This window comes from Rhinopithecus roxellana, chromosome 4 (assembly GCF_007565055.1).
Source record: "Rhinopithecus roxellana isolate Shanxi Qingling chromosome 4, ASM756505v1, whole genome shotgun sequence".
NCBI classification, from domain to species: Eukaryota; Metazoa; Chordata; class Mammalia; order Primates; family Cercopithecidae; genus Rhinopithecus; species Rhinopithecus roxellana.
This window is the reverse complement of record NC_044552.1, coordinates 45,563,657-45,581,759: the sequence shown is the minus strand read 5'-3', so window position 1 is coordinate 45,581,759 and position 18,103 is coordinate 45,563,657. Positions and strand designations below refer to the sequence as shown.

Genomic DNA, 18,103 nt, shown 5'->3' with positions numbered 1-18,103 from the left:
ATGGCCAGCACCATTTATTAAATAGGGAGTCTTTTCCCCATTTCTTGTTTCTCTCAGGTTTGTCAAAGATCAGATGGCTGTAGATGTGTGGTATTATTTCTGAGGACTCTGTTCTGTTCCATTGGTCTATATCTCTGTTTTGGTACCAGTACCATGCTGTTTTGGTTACTGTAGCCTTCTCAAAAGAAGACATTCATACAGCCAACAGACACACGAAAAAATACTCATCACCACTGGCCATCAGAGAAATGCAAATCAAAACCACAATGAGATACCATCTCACACCAGTTAGAATGGCAATCATTAAAAAGTCAGGAAACAACAGGTGCTGGAGAGGATGTGGAGAAATAGGAACACTTTTACACTGTTGGTGGGATTGTAAACTAGTTCAACCATTATGGAAAACAGTATGGCAATTCCTCAAGGATCTAGAACTAGATGTACCATATGACCCAGCCATCCCACTACTGGGTATATACCCAAAGGATTATAAATCATGCTGCTATAAAGACACATGCACACATATGTTTATTGCAGCACTATTCACAATAGCAAAGACTTGGAATCAACCCAAATGTCCATCTGTGACAGACTGGATTAAGAAAATGTGACACATATACACCATGGAATATTATGCAGTCATAAAAAAGGATGAGTTTGCATCCTTTGTAGGGACATGGATGCAGCTGGAAACCATCATTCTTAGCAAACTATCACAAGAACAGAAAACCAAACACCACATGTTCTCACTCATAGGTGGGAACTGAACAATGAGATCACTTGGACTTGGGAAGGGGAACATCACACATAGGGGCCTATCATGGGGAGGGGGGAGGGGGGAGGGATTGCATTGGGAGTTATACCTGATATAAATGATGAATTGATGGGTGCTGACGAGTTGATGGGTGCAGCACACCAACATGGCACAAGTATACATATGTGACAAACCTGCACGTTATGCACATGTACCCTAGAACTTAAAGTATTAAAAAAAAAAAAAAATCTCACCATAAGAAAGAGAAAGTCCCTCATTTTCAGAAAATTATTCCAAAATTTCTTCTATTTAAACGTAGCTCTATAGAGCTGCATCAAGAAATTATTTTAGTCTATTCTAATTGTGTTTGTCGAGTGTGGTAACCACACTTTCTATCAAGGGTTTCTGAAACTAGTTATGGAACCTTGTTATCACTGTTTTTATGTGCTAATGTATAATGATAAACTAACAATTTGATTGAAAATATTCACAGATGGTCTAAACATGTAGCCAATTTGCATATAATACTCTGTTCAGTATCTGTAATGTGATGCAAAAATTACCCTAAGCCTAAATAATTGTGTTGTTTTCCAATATGTAATTGGGACAATTAAGATATTACAGCAAAAGCTCTTGGCTCATGATGGCTTCTCTATTTAACTTACTACAAATTAACCAATTATTCAGTGTCAGTGACGGTTATTTCTACAGTGATAACTTAAGTCATACTTAGCTTTAAAGGTATCAGTTCACACTCCTCTTATCTCTCATTGCCCACAGTATTCCCTCTAAATAAAATTTCCCTTCAATACTTTTACTGTGCTGTCGCTCAGGCCATGGAAAACTCAAACTTCCTCAATACATGTAGATTTCTTCTAATCTATAATGACCTTAAAGTTGTTTATTTTTTGCCACTTCCCCTCACTCAAATATTACTTAAGTCCTAAAGGAGGTTTATTAATTAAGTCTCCATCGGTGCCAATAAAGTTGGCCAATAAATGATCATTGCTATAATGATTTTGCAACAATAAGTTCCATTGGCTTCTGTCAATCACATAAATGGGAGACTCACTTAACTATCACATAGGCCCCCTGTATTTTCCTATGAAATCTATAACATTTTAAAGAAAAAAACCTGTGGGTGACTGAATTTTCTAAAAATGCATTTGTTTTACATCTATTTTATTCATAGTTAACAAAAATAAAAGTCAGACTCAAACGTTACATTATTGTGTTGCTTCTTCTTACAAGACATTCTAGGGAAGTAAAACTGTGGTAACGAAAAATAGATAGTTGGTTTCCAGGGCCTGAGGATGAGGGAGAAGTTGACTACAAAGGGCCATGAAGAAGCATTTTTGAATGTGAAAATGCTCTATATCTTAACTTCGGTGGTTGTTACACACTAGTTTGCATCTGCCAAACATATACAACTATATTCTAAATGGATAAATGTCATTATATATAAATAACATCTCAATAAATCTGACTTTGAATAAGTAAACAATCATTTATATCCCAAATTTTGGGTCAATCTAAAGACATATATTCAACAATCAATATGAGATCTATCAAGAAAGCAAAGGAATTCCTGATTCCCTAAGATGTTTCAAGAACTTCCCTCTTTCCAGAGTACCAATGACATTTTATTATCTTTTACAAATCAATATGACATTTTAGGAAAAAAAAAGCTACATTGAACAAGTGCCTTACTTTTATTATTGTCTTTTTTAAAAATCTAAAAATAACATTTAGTTAAATGCAAGCTTATTTAATGAGTTGAGTGGTTACCACAATCATCTAGTCTCAGAATGACACACTACTATTTCTTTGTTTGCAGTTGCAAGGTTATTATAGTTTACCTCTCACAGTCTGGTAAGCAACTTAATAATTCAGAGAGATAATGGAGAAAAAACACTACTAGAAATCCTCACATAATATAATTGACATTCAGATTCAAGAAACAAAACTGATAAGAGATAATTCTGAGAAGGCTGCTTTAGATAGCAAAAGCCTTACCTTTGTGTTTGGGTCGCATAGCTGTTATCATAAGCTTCATAGGTCTGGTCATCATATTCACCCCCGTAGCCATCATCATAACCCTGAGATAAAAAGTGGTACAAACACCTGTTAGCAATCAATTTGATTAACTTTGATGTGTTTTCAGTTAGCACAATTTTATACAATGTGATCTTGGTTTAGATTTTATGTTGGGTAAGTAGCCACATATCACATTTTACTAGATTAATAATTCTCAAATAACCTTAAATAATATTTCATTGATCAGGTATTAATGTTTATTAAACTCAGCATATCACTGAAGCAGCAATACTTATCTAAGACTTGTTTACAGTTTTCATCAATAATAATGACTAAGAAATTCAAAATAAGTTTTCTATTTGGGTATACAAGAACAACTGTGATAACCTAATGGTGGTGTTAACATGTTTGTTACTACCCCACTGGGAGTTTTTTCTTCTCCTTTTAATAATCACAATTAAGATAGAAACTATAAACTACAGGATCCTTAAATTGTAGTCAACTTTCAGTAAAAATTATGGAGTCATTGCTGATTAAAATAAATAAATAAATAAAAGAAAAAAAGAGGGAAGAAAAAAGGAAAGAAGAAGTGAAATAAAGACTTTGTGGTTGGGCCTGATGGCTCACACCTATAATCCCAGCACTTGGTGAGGCCAAGGTGGGCAGATCAGCTGAGGTCAGGAGTTCGAGACCAGCCTGGCCAACATGGCAAAATCCCATCTCTACTAAAAAATACAAAAAAAATTAGCCAGGCATGGTGGTGTGCGCCTGTAATCCCAGCCACTCAGGAGGCTGAGGCAGGGGAATCACTTGAACCTGGGAGGCAGAGGTTGCAGTAAGCTGAGATTGCACCTATTGCACTCCAGCCTGGGCAACAAGAGTGAAACTCTGTTTCAAAAAAAAAAAAAAAGACTTTGTGTATATGTGTACATTATATGATTTTTAAATCTCATAAGTAAAATAATGTTATGTGATGAGATTTATTACTCGAGTAAGTTACACTAACAAGCTAATGGAGATTTGTCATGGCAGCACGTTCAAACAAGCTAGTAATTATACACTCCAGTTATCAATCACTCTGAATGATTTAGTTTTGTTTCTCTTTGTGGTCATTAATTTTAAACACTAGCCATCCATCTCGATTATTCCCTACTTCTGGAAAAACCTTCAAGTTTTCTGTGCCTGGTGCTGGTGCATCTCTTTCCCTGGAATACAATTCCACCCTCCACCCTACCCTACCACTTCATAAATTCTTTTCATTTCTGGAGGCTTACAAATCTCTCTTCATCTTGTTCAAGAGTTTCAATAGAAAATACCTACATGTGAAATCTTTGACATTAACCTTGGCTAACACTTTTAAGCCCATTTAATGAAAAGACTAATACATTTATCAACTTAACAAATTTCTAAAAATTTTATTTATTTCTTCATTTTCATGTGGTTTAACCTTTATATAATGCTATTATTTACATATGAAGTTTTCTGAACCTAACTTCCATCTCTTGTCATTTTTCATTATATTTTTGCTCTGCAGTATGAAATAGTTTCTCTATTTGTTCCTTAAATACCCTAATTAGCTCCTATTGAGTCAACTTTTTTAATGTTCTAAAGTTAATTTTAGTATTTATAAAATAATTACATGCAGATTGTTTAGAAATAATACAAACAAGCTTATGTCCCCAAAATAGTAGTTCCTTGTCTTGTTCTCCTTTAACCTTCAGCTCTCTTTCAGTATTTTCATCTATTATTTTAGTATTTATTTTTGTGTTATTAACGATACACCTAAGTTATTGTTGTTGGGTTTACAAATTTTGTCATTTTCTATTGACTGTCCATTCAGGTTGTTAAATTTAGTTCTATTATTTCCCTTACTTATCTTCCCAGTATAGTTTCATCATAATTTTTTATTAGTCAATATTAATATTATTGAGCGACAATACATCATTGTATCCTCTTATGACATGAATTATTTAATATAATTCTGTTTTTAGTCTCATACACCTTTTCCTTTCTTCCAAAGTTGATAATTGTTCATTCATCTTATTATTTTCTTGGTTTTCCAAATATTTAGAAATGCCTTCATCAGTTGTCCCAATGGTCATATTAAACTAGCAGTAATATTTCTAAGATTCAAAGACATCAGCTCATCCATAATGTTTTTATGTGTAACATGGAGACTATGACCAGAAGAACTGTGTTATTGCACTCTGGTCCACACTGATGAATTTCTAGACCTGAAGGCCAAGGTGTTTTCCTAAGGCCTCTTTCACTATTGTTGGTATTGAATTTCCTTTGTCCAGATTCCATCTTTTCCTTGCTTTAATTTCTTGCTGAAACATCTCTTTCAATAACCTCTATTAAGAGACATTTTGGAGAAAAACATTTTGATTCTTTTTTGCTTAGCTTTACACTGCCCCCCTACTCACTGTAGCTTTTCTGTTTTTATTTTTTTGGTGATAAATTTCAATTATACAAAAGTTGGAACAAGAAGTCAATGGAAACTCATCTACCGTTCACCTAGATTCAACAATTATTGACATTTTGTCTCATTTGTGTTATCTTATACATACATTTTTTAAGAAACCATTTGCAAATTAGTTCCAGAAACATGATATTTTATCCCCAAATACTTCAGCTTTTATCTCCTGAGTGTAGGGACATTCTTCTACATAAATATATTATTATTACTCTTTAAGAATCACAATATTTCCACATTACTGTGAAGTCCCTAGTTAAATGTCTACAATTGTCCCAAGCATTATGAATTTTGTAGCTATTTTAATCTTGCATAGCTATTTTTTAAAAATCATAACCCAATAAATAATTTTGAATTGCATTTGATAATTATATCTGCTTAATGTTTTTAGAGCTAGCATAGTTCTCCAACCTCTTATTGCTTCCCATAATATTAACTTTTTTGAGTGGTCCAAACCAACTGATTTGTACACCACCCCACATTCTGTATTTGTCTGATTATTCTCATAATTACATTCAGATTTAATATTTTTGAAAGAATGTTACATATGTGATATTGTATTGTACATTTACATTACTGGAAATTTTTAAATTGTTGTCTCATACTTAATTGGTTGGGTGGAGAAGTCTAGGCTGAAAAAAATGACTTTTAATCAGAATTTTGAGAGCTTTGGTACAATAGTTTTTACTATTCCATGTTAAAGTTGAGAAGTCCGATTACTTACATGTGACCTAGATTTGTTTTGTCTCTTTTCTATTTCTTCTGGATGCTTTTACAATTTTATCTCTGGTGTTCCGAAATTACAGAATGCAATGCCTTTGTGTATATAATATTAATATTGACTAATAAAAATTATGATGAAATTACATTGGGAAGATAAGTAAGGGAAATAATAGAACTGAATTTAACAACCTGAATGGTTGTGTGTGTGTTTCTTTTCATTCATTGTGTTGGGTGCTCAATGAGCTCTTTCAATCTAGAGGCTTATATTCTTCAGTTGTGGAAACTGTCTCTCCATATTTTTTTCTTTATTTCTCTCTCTCTCTCTCTCTCTCTCTCTCTCTCTCTCTCTCTTTCACCCTTACTAGTGACATTGAGTCTTCTGGGTTGGCACAGTAAATTTACTTTTTTTGTCCTATATGATATCTCTTATTCTTTTTATGTTACTTAACACACACACACACACACACACACACACACACACACACACACACACACTAACAACTGTTAGGATGTGGAGTGGATGTTTTGTGTTCTCAGGTATAGTTTAAGCACGCTATTGTTAGCCCAAGGTCTCATCTCCTTTGTGGCGGGACAAGGGTTAATATCATAATTGGAGCTTTCTGGAGCTGCAAGAGTCAGGGCAGTCCAGCACTCTATCTTGAGGATCCGCCTGGTCAGTTGTGAGGACATCCACAGGTGCTCCAAGGGGTGCAAACTTCGTTTTAGGAATCGGGCTTTTAGTCCTTCACCAAGATTACAGAAATATGGCTTCACTCATCTTTATTTCTTACTCAGGACTCAAGATCTCTAGCTTCCAACAGGAGGCAAGGCAGTTTTAATTTGTTTGTTTTGTTCCACTTTATTTTTGAGTTTCTGTTTCTGAGCAGGGAGGTAGGAGAACCAGGGATGGCAGTAGGTACTTGTCTTCAGGGCTCCAGGGCTCCTGAAATCCCTATGCTCCCCCCATTTCCACCTGTTGAAATGCTACTGATTCCTCAAGGTCATTTTACATAATATCATCTTTAGAAATCTTTTCCTTTTTCTACCAACCATATATTATCAACACTTGGTTCCCCAAATTCCAATAGCCTATTGTTTTCTCTCATTGTTCTTAAAATACCTAAACATATACTGTATTTATATAATTTTTTCTTTTTAGAATTGAAGCTTCTGAAAAGCAAGGACTATATCATAGTTTATAACCTTTTTGATGTATTGTAGTACTTAGCATAGTTTATTCCATAGAATAGCCATGTAACAAATATATATTGAATTGTTAAATTAGCCAAAGAAGACTATTCTTATCCACTGTAGATATGGATTAACATAAATTAATCACCACTAAAAGATAATTGTTTCAAATAATAAATACATAGAGCTATTGTCTCTATTTATGAAGAATATTTTTACTATTTGGCCCAGGAAGATTATTTCATTTTACTCCCTCACTTACTCTTTTACTTCTTTAAATGTTACACAGAAAATCCACAGAGTGGATGGAAATCTTTCCTGTTAACCTAAAATTTCATAAAGCATATATAGTGCAATGTTCTCCAAATATCTGTACTTGCTGTAAAAGGGACAGTAAATGGGGATATTTTTCTAATACTTGATGTATTTTTAAAACTATCATTTTATTAAGAAATGTGTATGTATATAAATATAAATATATATGTATGTATGTAAATGTATAGTACTACAAAACAGTAAACTATCATTAGACAACCGTCACAAAATGAAAAGCATCACAATGTTTAAGATGCCAACACTGCATCCTAAATGTTAAAAACAGACTGTAAGTTATTCATTGGTATATTCTTATTGCATAAATCAGATCGTTTTCCTAATGCTAGCACTAAGGAAGTAGTAGGTGGATTTCTGAAGAAGTGAGAAAAAAGCAAGAGTGTTCTAGCAGCTAGGGCAGGGAGAGACAACCGCAGAGCCATAAAAGGCATGGACTCCGGCATTATTCTGTCTGCATTCAAATCCTGAATCTGAATAAGATTCCCAGATGTGGAAACTCATAAGACATAGGGAAGAGTAAAGATAGAACATATAATGTTTTACATAATACAGTTTTTATTCAGACCAATAAAGTTGTAGAAAAAGAAAACCATAGTTCTAGGAAACCATATTTATGTGGTTTTCTTAAGACAAGTAAAAATACGCATTGTGCTGATGATGGTCTAAGATAAATCACTAAAATAGACATGCCCCCTAAAAAGCCAGTCAGTATCTGCATGAGATTTAAGTTGAATATGAATATTCAATTAAGAAATCAAAACACAAAAGATCAAAAATTCTGAAATGATGATTTTTCCAATTTTGCTTCATTGTTTTTGCTGTTTGAAGAAATTACTATCTTATTATGTCCTGGCTTATTAGTATATTTCTACTAAAAAAAATACTACTTTATGGTACTTAAATTATCAGAGTCCCAACGTAGAATTTCCTCAGGTACAAAAAGCACATCCAATGTGTCCAGTAAAAGAAAACCTTCTAAATAAATTAACAATTTTAACTTTACTTTCTTTTGGCTGTAGACAGATGATTTGATATCTCCCACAAAAAAGAAAATACTCAAGGAGATATGATTCATTCCTCTCTGGAACATGGTCATGAAAAATATCTCTTCTAAGATTTCTTTCTATCTGTGAAGTTATAAATTCTTTAGTTTTCTATTCTTTGAGTCAAACAAGACAAGTCCTTACAGGATCCTTGTGAAACATAATCTTGACTACTTTCTGAGTATTTGCTAAGTACTCTACAATATACTTAAGGCACAATGTGAAGTGTAGGTCTAAAATGAAGACCTGAGCTATAATGAAAGAAGGCAATTTCTTTATAGCTTGCTATGAATTATAGACCACTTTATGCATTTGGGTATTGGGCAAGCAGCATACAGGACAAATACGTGTTACCATAAACACATATCTTTACAAAACGAGCCCTTTTCAAATCTACCCTGTCTTTAATATGCCTACCAATTTCTCAAATTAATGAGGTCATTGACTTAAAACACTTATTATTGAACTATGATTTCCAATTTTGGGTTGTCAAATCTAATACTGGCTCTGCATATGAGCTTAAAATAATAGTAATTCATCAGATGTTATATTAACCACTGAATTACCTATTATCCAGGCATTAAACATAAGAGAAGATTCAGACATAAATCCTATCTTTGAGAAGTTCTTATCCAGTAGTTCTGGTAAACGCTTAATAACTACTTCTCCAAAAAATTGTATGCACATGTGTGTATATGAACATATACATACAAATTAATTACTGACATAAAGCCCAGGATTCATAAATATATAATTTATTATAAATTCTATAAACACATAACTTCAGTGTGACTTGCCAAATTTTTTGCAAAATCCACTATAAGTTTTTATAATTGTATTGCCACAATAGAATCCCAATACATCACAGCACAGATAAATGCTTGCTTATTATCTGATTCAGCAATGATGCCAATGTTATTGATAAACATGTAGGGTTCTGACATGACTGTTATTTGACACTTTTATTTATGTTTATTTATGTTGACCAGTAAAATGACTAGTAAAATTTCACCAGTAAAGTGAAATCTCAAATATATGTCAGAATTTTTCTTGTTTCTTAATGATAGGAGCAACTTTGCTCTGAATTAGACAATGGTTTTGACATACTGGAAGAGTATTTCCTCAATTTTGTGTTCTGTTTACAATGTAAAGGCTACAGGCATAATACACTTTTAAATAAATAAAGTGTTCTGAATTAGACAATGGTTTTGACATGCTGGAAGAATATTTCCTCAATTTTGTGTTCCATTTACAATGTTAAGGCTATAGGGATAACTAACTTTTAAATGAAATCTGCATTATTAACATTTTTTCCATAGCTTTCTTACATCTAGATAACGAATAAAACAAAAAGTCAAGTCCTGGCTTTTAGTGTTTGCCAATATCTGTAGTGTAAAAACTCGTAGTATAGCTGATTTTAAGCTATCACCACGTTACCACTGAAAACACATTTGGGAAGAGGTGAACATTAACACACCATCATATGTTATTTCCACCAAACGGATACACTAGACATAAATAACTGAAAGAGCACAGATTCTAACAGATACTGATGAGTCTGTAAATGTTTATCTTCAATATAATCTATTTAATTCTAAGTTATGTAATTTAATTTTTAATAATGACTGTGTTTAACAATCAATTTACAAAATTCCTACAAATTTTACAAGAAATCTTGTGAGCCAGTATGAGTCACCTTTGCTCTTCGTTACTAGAAGATATCAACAAATGTATATGCAATTGAAATACCAAAGAAAGCACTCTAAGAGTATGTAACAGGTGCTAAGGAAGCACACTGGAGGAATGGCTAAATAGGTCTGAGGATTTCAAGGAGAATTTCTCCAAAAAGGTGTTGTTTGAGATTGGTGTTTCGGGATAAATAAATGTTTTTCAGGTGGACAAGCAGGTAAATGAGAGCATTCCATTTCCAGGTGCACCAAGTGTGAATGCATGGCATTATGAAAATAAATTGTGTTTTGTGAGCTGCTAGTAGCTGGATCTAACTAAAGCACAAAATGTCTAAGAAACAGTAGGGAGTTGGACTAAAGAGCAGAAGGGGTCAGGTCTGAATTGTGTTCTATAACTTGGTAAAGGGTTTATCTGTATCCAGTAGGTAAAGAGCCATTGAAGGGTTCCAGGTGGTAGAACGACAAATTTAGATCAACATTTTATATATTTTATTTGACTCAAAAATAAAAATTACCAGGGCTTTTTAGAGTAGGCTCTATTTTCCCACTATTTTCTTGAACATGTTATCATAGTTACTGTAAAGTCCCTGAATGGTAACTCTAACATCTGAATTACCCATGACTATTTTTTTCCTCTTAGTTTTTATTGATTTGTTATTGTTTTCAACATTCTTATGGCTTTTCACTGAACTGTTGATATGGTGTAAGGAAATTTGTGAAAGCTTTGGCTGATGGTATTTTCTTCCAAAAAGCATTAAGTGTGTTCTTGCCAGGTCATTAGGATAGCAACAGGTAACCGTGATACCATTAAGAGTTGGTTTCAGGCAGCTGGATATACCGGTTTGAAGCTTAGACAGTTTGAGCTAGAGATATGGCTCTGGTAGTCATCAACATATACGTGGCAACCATAATAACCACCATTGTGCAGTGTCCACTGAGAAGAGAAACTTAATTTACAGAAAGCTCTACGTGAACACAATGTTCCAAGCACTACTTCCCCTCTAGAAAATGAGGGCACAAGGTCAGCTGTAATAAATATATTTTGTACAGAAAGACCCCACTTAAAAAAATCAGTCTTGAATTTACACAAAAGATATTATTTCTTTAAAGTCTTTATTAAACCCCCATGCCAATGTTTTTCTGTTGTTGCTGTTCTTGTTTAACAGAGACCTGTGAAAATTTCTGGCTCTTCTTTTACGTGCATTACTACCCCATAGACACAGAATCAAAAAGTTCCAAAAAGAAAAAACATAAACAGAATATATGTTAAATTACCTGTAGATAGAGCTTTTCTAATCAGCACTAGTTTACAGAGCCTAAGATATTTGAAGATTGCTTGTAACTCAGAAAAGGGAATCATCACATTAAAACACTTCAGAAACATCTCACCACATATTTTAGAAAATAAATGTGTTTTGAAACTATTATATTACATCACTGACAGTTCAGATAATTTTAAAAAATAATTTCAACTTTTATTCTAGATTAAGGGGGTACATGTGCATGTTTGTTACATGAGTATACTGCATTATGCTGAGGTTTGGGGTATAAATAGTCCTATCACCCAGGTAGTGAGTATAGGACTCAAAAGGTAGCTTTTCTTTACCTATTTAAAAAGTCAAGTAGGACCACAGGAAATTGCCATTTTTGTAAGTCAAAAATTGTCAAATGTTGTTAATTTCCTAAGGCTCAACCTAATGCTAATATTAGAAACTGTGAAATTGACAGGTTTTTGTCAACTAAAGAGAACAAAGTGTCTTGTGATACCGGTAAGTTATTGTGGCTTCTAGAAGAAAATCATTTAGAAACTTAAATGATACGAAATGTCATCCTGACTCTGTTAATATACCCACATTTTCCGTAAAGACTTTAAAAATTAACAGGTCTTTGTGACAGATTTAGCATCTGCTCATTATTTTCATTTGGATTTTATTTTCTATAAAAGGTCAGCAGGTATTACAACAAAATACATAAATTAAGGGAAGTAATGTGGAATATTCTTATACAATTGAGAGAAAAATAAAGTGAAGAAAGCAATAATAATCAAGAACCATAAAAGATTCTATAATTAAGTAATTTAATTATGAGGGTCAAGATAATAAATTGTCACCAAAAACTAAAATGCTAGGCACAAAACAGATTTGCAAATGCTGCCCTTTAATATTATTGAATGCAATTAACAGGTAAGATAGGAACTTAACATTTAAATTACTTTATGAAGTGTGGTTAATTCTTAAAAACACGTCCCTGTCTTAGCTCATTTAGACCATAAAATGCATAGAATGTCTACTTCATATATGATCTCTTGTTACTACAAAAGCACTTCATGGTAATAATTAAAAATTTAAAACATAAAATATTACTAAAACAAAAACTAACTGTACAATGCCAATATTTTGATAGTTAATATTTCTTTAGGATATAAATTATTAATGCTTGTGTAGCCTCTTGACCATAGGTTACTTACACTTTTCCATGTATTTTTTCTTAAAAATGTTACATTCTATCTGTGATATTGTTACATTCTCTCTCTGATATTGTATAGTTGAGTTTCTGATAAAATAAGAAATACTTTAATAGTCTCTTCCATCTCTTTTTTCCCACTGAAAGCATGACTAGATTGCTGGCTTGGGATAATATGGCAATGGTTACTCCCCAGTATGCAGCTTTTGTTACTGATGCAACATGGGAACTCATTATGTGTTGAAAACCATATGAGAGCATAAAGGTCCACATCCTCATTGAGGTCATTAAACCTAACAGTTTAGCTCTGTAATTAGGCAATATACTTAAATCTTTGGAGTTTTCTATAGAAATCAGCAAATCAGTCTCTAATAAAAGGAAGCTATTCTGTACCTTCCTTTCCTATGTCGATTGTAGCTGCTAAACAATTTTCCCTTATATATGTACACTCAATATGAAGGCTGGAAATTACATATTTCTGAAATCTAGATTCTTTGGAAATTAAAAGCTCCTATGGAACTACAAGACGTTCTCTGACAGCCATGCATATGCAACCCAGTATTCTACATTAACAAATTAATCTCTGGGGAGGCTAATGCTAACTTTTCAATCAGCCCAGTAAAATCAAATAACAAACCTCAAGAGACACTTGAGGAAGTTGTATATATTTAAAAATAAAATTAATAATATCTCATTCAACTGAACACCATTCATAATCATATATAACAAGCATGCATTGGGAGATCAGTAAGAGCCAGTATGTGAAGCACTCACATACAGTTATTTTGTTAAAAACCAAAATCAAGCCTATATGGCATGTTCTGTATCTTTACACTTACTTAGCAGATCAGGAAAATGAGCAATAATTTCACAAGACTACAGTCCACTAGGAAGTGTCTTGGCTACAATGTAAACTCAGTTCTCTGGCACTGTCTAGTATTTAATCTCTAGTTGCTTTACTAAAGGCCTAATATCATTAATGGCAAAATATAATTCTCATGACTTTTTAAATAATTTCAGTAAGTTTACAATAATAACACAAAACACAATTTGGAATTTTACCTGTTAAAACATATACTGAAGAAAAATGAAAAAATATTTGGCGTTAATAATTTTGTATCATATTTTTAAAAATTGGTGTTTTATTTTTAAATTGATATGCAGTTTCATGAGAATATAAAATGTAAAGAACTATGCATATCTGGGATTTTAATGTACTTTAAGTTAATAAGCTAGTCTATTACTGTGTCATGGATGCTGGCAGAAGACATAACTCTTGGGTCAAAAACAAGGGACTTTATTATTCTCAATAAATTAAAAGCCAAATCTTCATATTGGCTTGTCCCACATCCCATAGGGCAATGCAAGTGGGTCTAGGTTAGATGCCTGTATACTCAGTGGGTTGTATTGCAGGGTAGGAACAGTGAGCTCATGGAATTTAAAGTAAGTGGAAGCAAACCTGCTCGCTCTTTGGGGATAGATGCTACTCTATTCTTTATGTTGCTAGCTGCAAGCACAGTCCTGAAAAATCACCCTGGTAAAGAGTAATTAGGGCATTGTATTCTTGGCATAACCAGCCAGAAAGTGCAAGGATGTTCAGGTTCCATAGCAAATTGTGTCTCCTACCAAGAGATGAGCAAAACACATGAAAACTGGGAGTCCTTCAAAAGTGATTTTCTGTATTGAGGAGGGAAGGGCAGATGGTTATACTGTTTCCTTGATATCTGCAGCAAATGACAATATGTGCCTTTACTTTGATCTCTTCAGCAAAATTTACCATGCTTTATCCTTTTTATTCTGGATTCCCTTTGTCTTCTAGAGTTCTATATAACATTTTACCCAAGGGCAGTACAAGCCAGTAATCTTTTCTTATTAGGAGAAACAAACATTGTCAATCGTGAGATACTATCTCCTAACAAACACGGCTATTTTAGTAAGACTACCCAGTTCCTACAGAATATTAAGATTTACTACCGTAACTTTCAAATCTGTTTTCCTTTTTTTGGAAAGAATGACTGAAAATTAATTTCAATAGTTTTACAAGTTATGTTTTGGTGATGAACACTATTTAATGTGATTTAGGTTTCCAAGTAGGTGACTCTTAATCATGAACAGCTGAATTAATTTCCTGTTTAAAAAAGGAAGCAATGTAATAAACAAAAGTACATTATAAACTCTAGATTAAAAAATAATAAAACTTGGTGCTTGGTAGGGACAAAGGAAAATTTGGTTATTTAGAGATTGCTTCTAGGCTATAATTAAAATGAGATATCCTGAAACATTTTAGCAATTTTTCTGTAGTATGACATGAAAGGATGTTAACTTTGTGTTTTTTGAAAATATTCAGTTGTCAGTAGGTTTCCCTCTACTCCCATTTTTTAAATGCCTTTTAACACCTTAGAAATCAGGTAGCAATCTGTTCAACCCAGTTAATGAACAGAACTATGACTAATGAAACTGAAGTTTAGAGTAATGAAGTGGTAGTTTGTTAATGGATCTATTTTAAATGTGTTAATGCTTTATGTACTTCATATTGTAGGCATCCTTACTGGTTCAGGATAGAGCCCAAAGCAAAGGCTGTAAAAACTCAGTGGTATGTCTCTAACAACTTCTAACACACTCACCAGAAAGAGACAGATAAAATTGTTAATGCTGTCATGACTAAGAACAAGATCAAGTTTTAGAAGCCAACTCATGTTTTTCACTTCTAAGTACCAAAAGGTTAAAGATGAATACAAGGGCATAGGCATATCTTACTATATTTCTAATCATAGAAATCCAGCAGACTGGCCATACAAGAGGAGAGCTGTTGTTTCTAAAACGGTCTGTTTTAATGCCAATTATCTGTATAGTGCATTGAGGTTGCTGCTGTGTGCCTTTTGTTTTATTTTATTTATTCGCTCACACCTTTAAGTGGCGTTAAAAATACTTGCTAATTGTGTTCTCCTTAACTATATTGTCCTTAGGAGCAAAGAGTGCGTGTCTTGTATTTCTTTAGAATTTGTCCTATTTCCGTTGTCCCACCAGTCACTTAGACTTAGTACTTACTTTTTTCCCCCCAAAAGATATTATTTTATTTTATTTTTATTTTACTTTAAGTTCCAGGATACAAGTGCAGAATGTGAAGGTTTGTTACACAGGTATACATGTGCCGTGGTGGTTTCCTGCTCCAATCAACCAGAAAGAGACAGATAAAACTGTTAATGCTGTCATGACTAAGAAGAGGATCAAGTTTCAGATGACAGGTTTAGAAGACGTCATCTAGGGTTTAAGCCCCACATGCATTAAGTATTTGTCTTAATGCTCTCCCTCCCCTTGCCCCCCACCCCCGACAGGCCACGGTGTGTGTTGTTGCCCTCCCTGTGTCCATGTGCTCTAATTGTTCAACTCCCACTTAAGAGTGAGAATATGTGGTGTTTGGTTTGCTGTTCCTGTGTTAGTTTGCTGAGGATGATAGTTTCTAGCTTCATCCATGTCCCTGCAAAGGACAAGAACTCATTAATTGTTTATGGATGCATAGTATTCTATGATGTATATGTGCTGCCACATTTTCTTTACCTAGTCTATCATTGATGGGCATTTGAGTTGTTCCATGTTTTTGCTATTGCAAATAGTGCTGCAATAAACATCCATGGGCATGTGTCTTTATAGAAGAATTTATATTGATTTGGTTATATATCCAGTAATGGGATTGCTGGGTCAAATAGTATTTCTCAGTGGTATTTCTCAAATGGTATTACTCAAGATGGATTAAAGACTTAAATGTAAAACCTGAAACCATAAAAACCCTAGAAGAAAACCTAGGCAATACCATTCAGGACACAGGCATGGGCAAAGACTTCATGACTAAAACACTAAAGGCAATAGCAACAAAAGTCACAATTAACAAATGTTATCTAATTAAACTAAATAGCTTCTGCATAGCAAAAGAAACTAGTATCAGAGTGAACAGACAACCTACAGAATGGGTAAAATTTTTGCAATCTACCCATCTGACAAAGGTTTAATATCCTGAATCTACAAGGAACTTAAACAAATGTAAAAACAAAAAACAAAAACAAAAAACAACAACCCCATCAAAAGGTGGGCAAAGGATATGAACAGAGATTTTTCAGAAGAAGACATAAAAAGTTCATCATTTCTCTGTGTTTTATATTGCTATGTTAGGACATAAGTAACGAAAGCTTAACATGTTGGCATCATCATAGCTGATTTGATTCAAATTATCTAATTCAACCTGTGTTAGACGGAGAATGAATTAGGAAAACCAGAACAAAAAAACATAAGAAAACAATATCCCATAATGATTCCTGCCACATTTCTTGGTATTATGTTGGTTGTTGAAAAGGAATTTTATAGCTTTTAAATAAGAGCATGATGATATGATGCACCTATTTAATATTTTTAAATTTTTCCCCCAAAATACTTCAGTTCTGTTCTTTAGTAATATTTTTTCAATTAGAAAGAATTTAAGAACCGATCACTTACATTGATAAATATAAAGAAATTTTTACACATTATTTCACACAACTATTAGTTTGTAATAAACATGACAAATGTATATCAAAATGAAGTAATTAATTTTCTATAAGCCAGTTAAGTAATCTTCATTTTCATGGTGGCTATTTTTCTATTATATGGTACTGAATATAACAAAAATTCCTTTGTTATCCTGAAAGGAAGGCATTTCTAATTGTTTTCGGATTCTTATGATTAGAAACATATTAACAATGCCCTGTAGTCATCTTTAACCTCTGGTACATAAGAGTAAACAGCATGAGTTGCTTCTAAAATTTAATCCTGTTCTTAGTCATGACGGAATTACCAATTTTATTTTCCCAGAATGTTGTTTTCTATTTAGCAGTGCTAGTTAACAGATAAAATGTAAATGTTCAGGTTAACTAAGTTATTAATAATAAAGTATTTTGATATTATTTGAATAGGGAGGGGCCTCACTGCTAACTTAGGCTTAGTTCTGATCTTTAATTTTTTTTTTTTTTTTTGAGACAGAGTCTCACACTGTTGCCTGAGCTGGAGTGCGGTGGTGTGATCTCAGCTCACTGCAAACTCTGCCTCTGGGGTTCAAGTGATCCTCCTGATCAGCCTCCCAAGTAGCTGCGATTACAGGTGCCTGCCACCATGCCCAGCTAATTTTTTGTATTTTTAGGAGAGACGGGGTTTCACTATGTTGGACAGGCTGGCCTCAAACTCCTGACCTCATGATCTGCCTGCCTTGGCCTCCCAAAGTGCTGGGATTACAGGCGTGAGCCACCACAACTGGACTTAATATTCAATTTTTAAAATTACTCCCTCCTACTCTGGTAAGGGTACTTATTTACTTATTCATTTATTTATTTATTTTTGATGGCTCAGGCTTTGCTTAGGGCTGGTGACT

The 18,103-nt window shown here is 33.5% G+C and overlaps 1 protein-coding gene across 3 annotated transcripts in view; it reads right to left on the bottom strand.

The window, feature by feature from the left end:
• KHDRBS2 (KH RNA binding domain containing, signal transduction associated 2) overlaps positions 1-18,103 on the bottom strand; it is a 627,085-nt gene that overhangs the window by 51,435 nt on the left and 557,547 nt on the right. For all 3 annotated transcript variants that reach the window (XR_004056854.1, XM_030928982.1, XM_030928983.1), the window contains one exon: positions 2,771-2,853. Coding sequence is in view for 2 of the 3 variants with exons in the window: in XM_030928982.1 (XP_030784842.1) it covers positions 2,771-2,853 (83 nt within the window). In the remaining variant the exon portion in view is untranslated. The remainder of the gene's footprint in view (positions 1-2,770; positions 2,854-18,103) is intronic.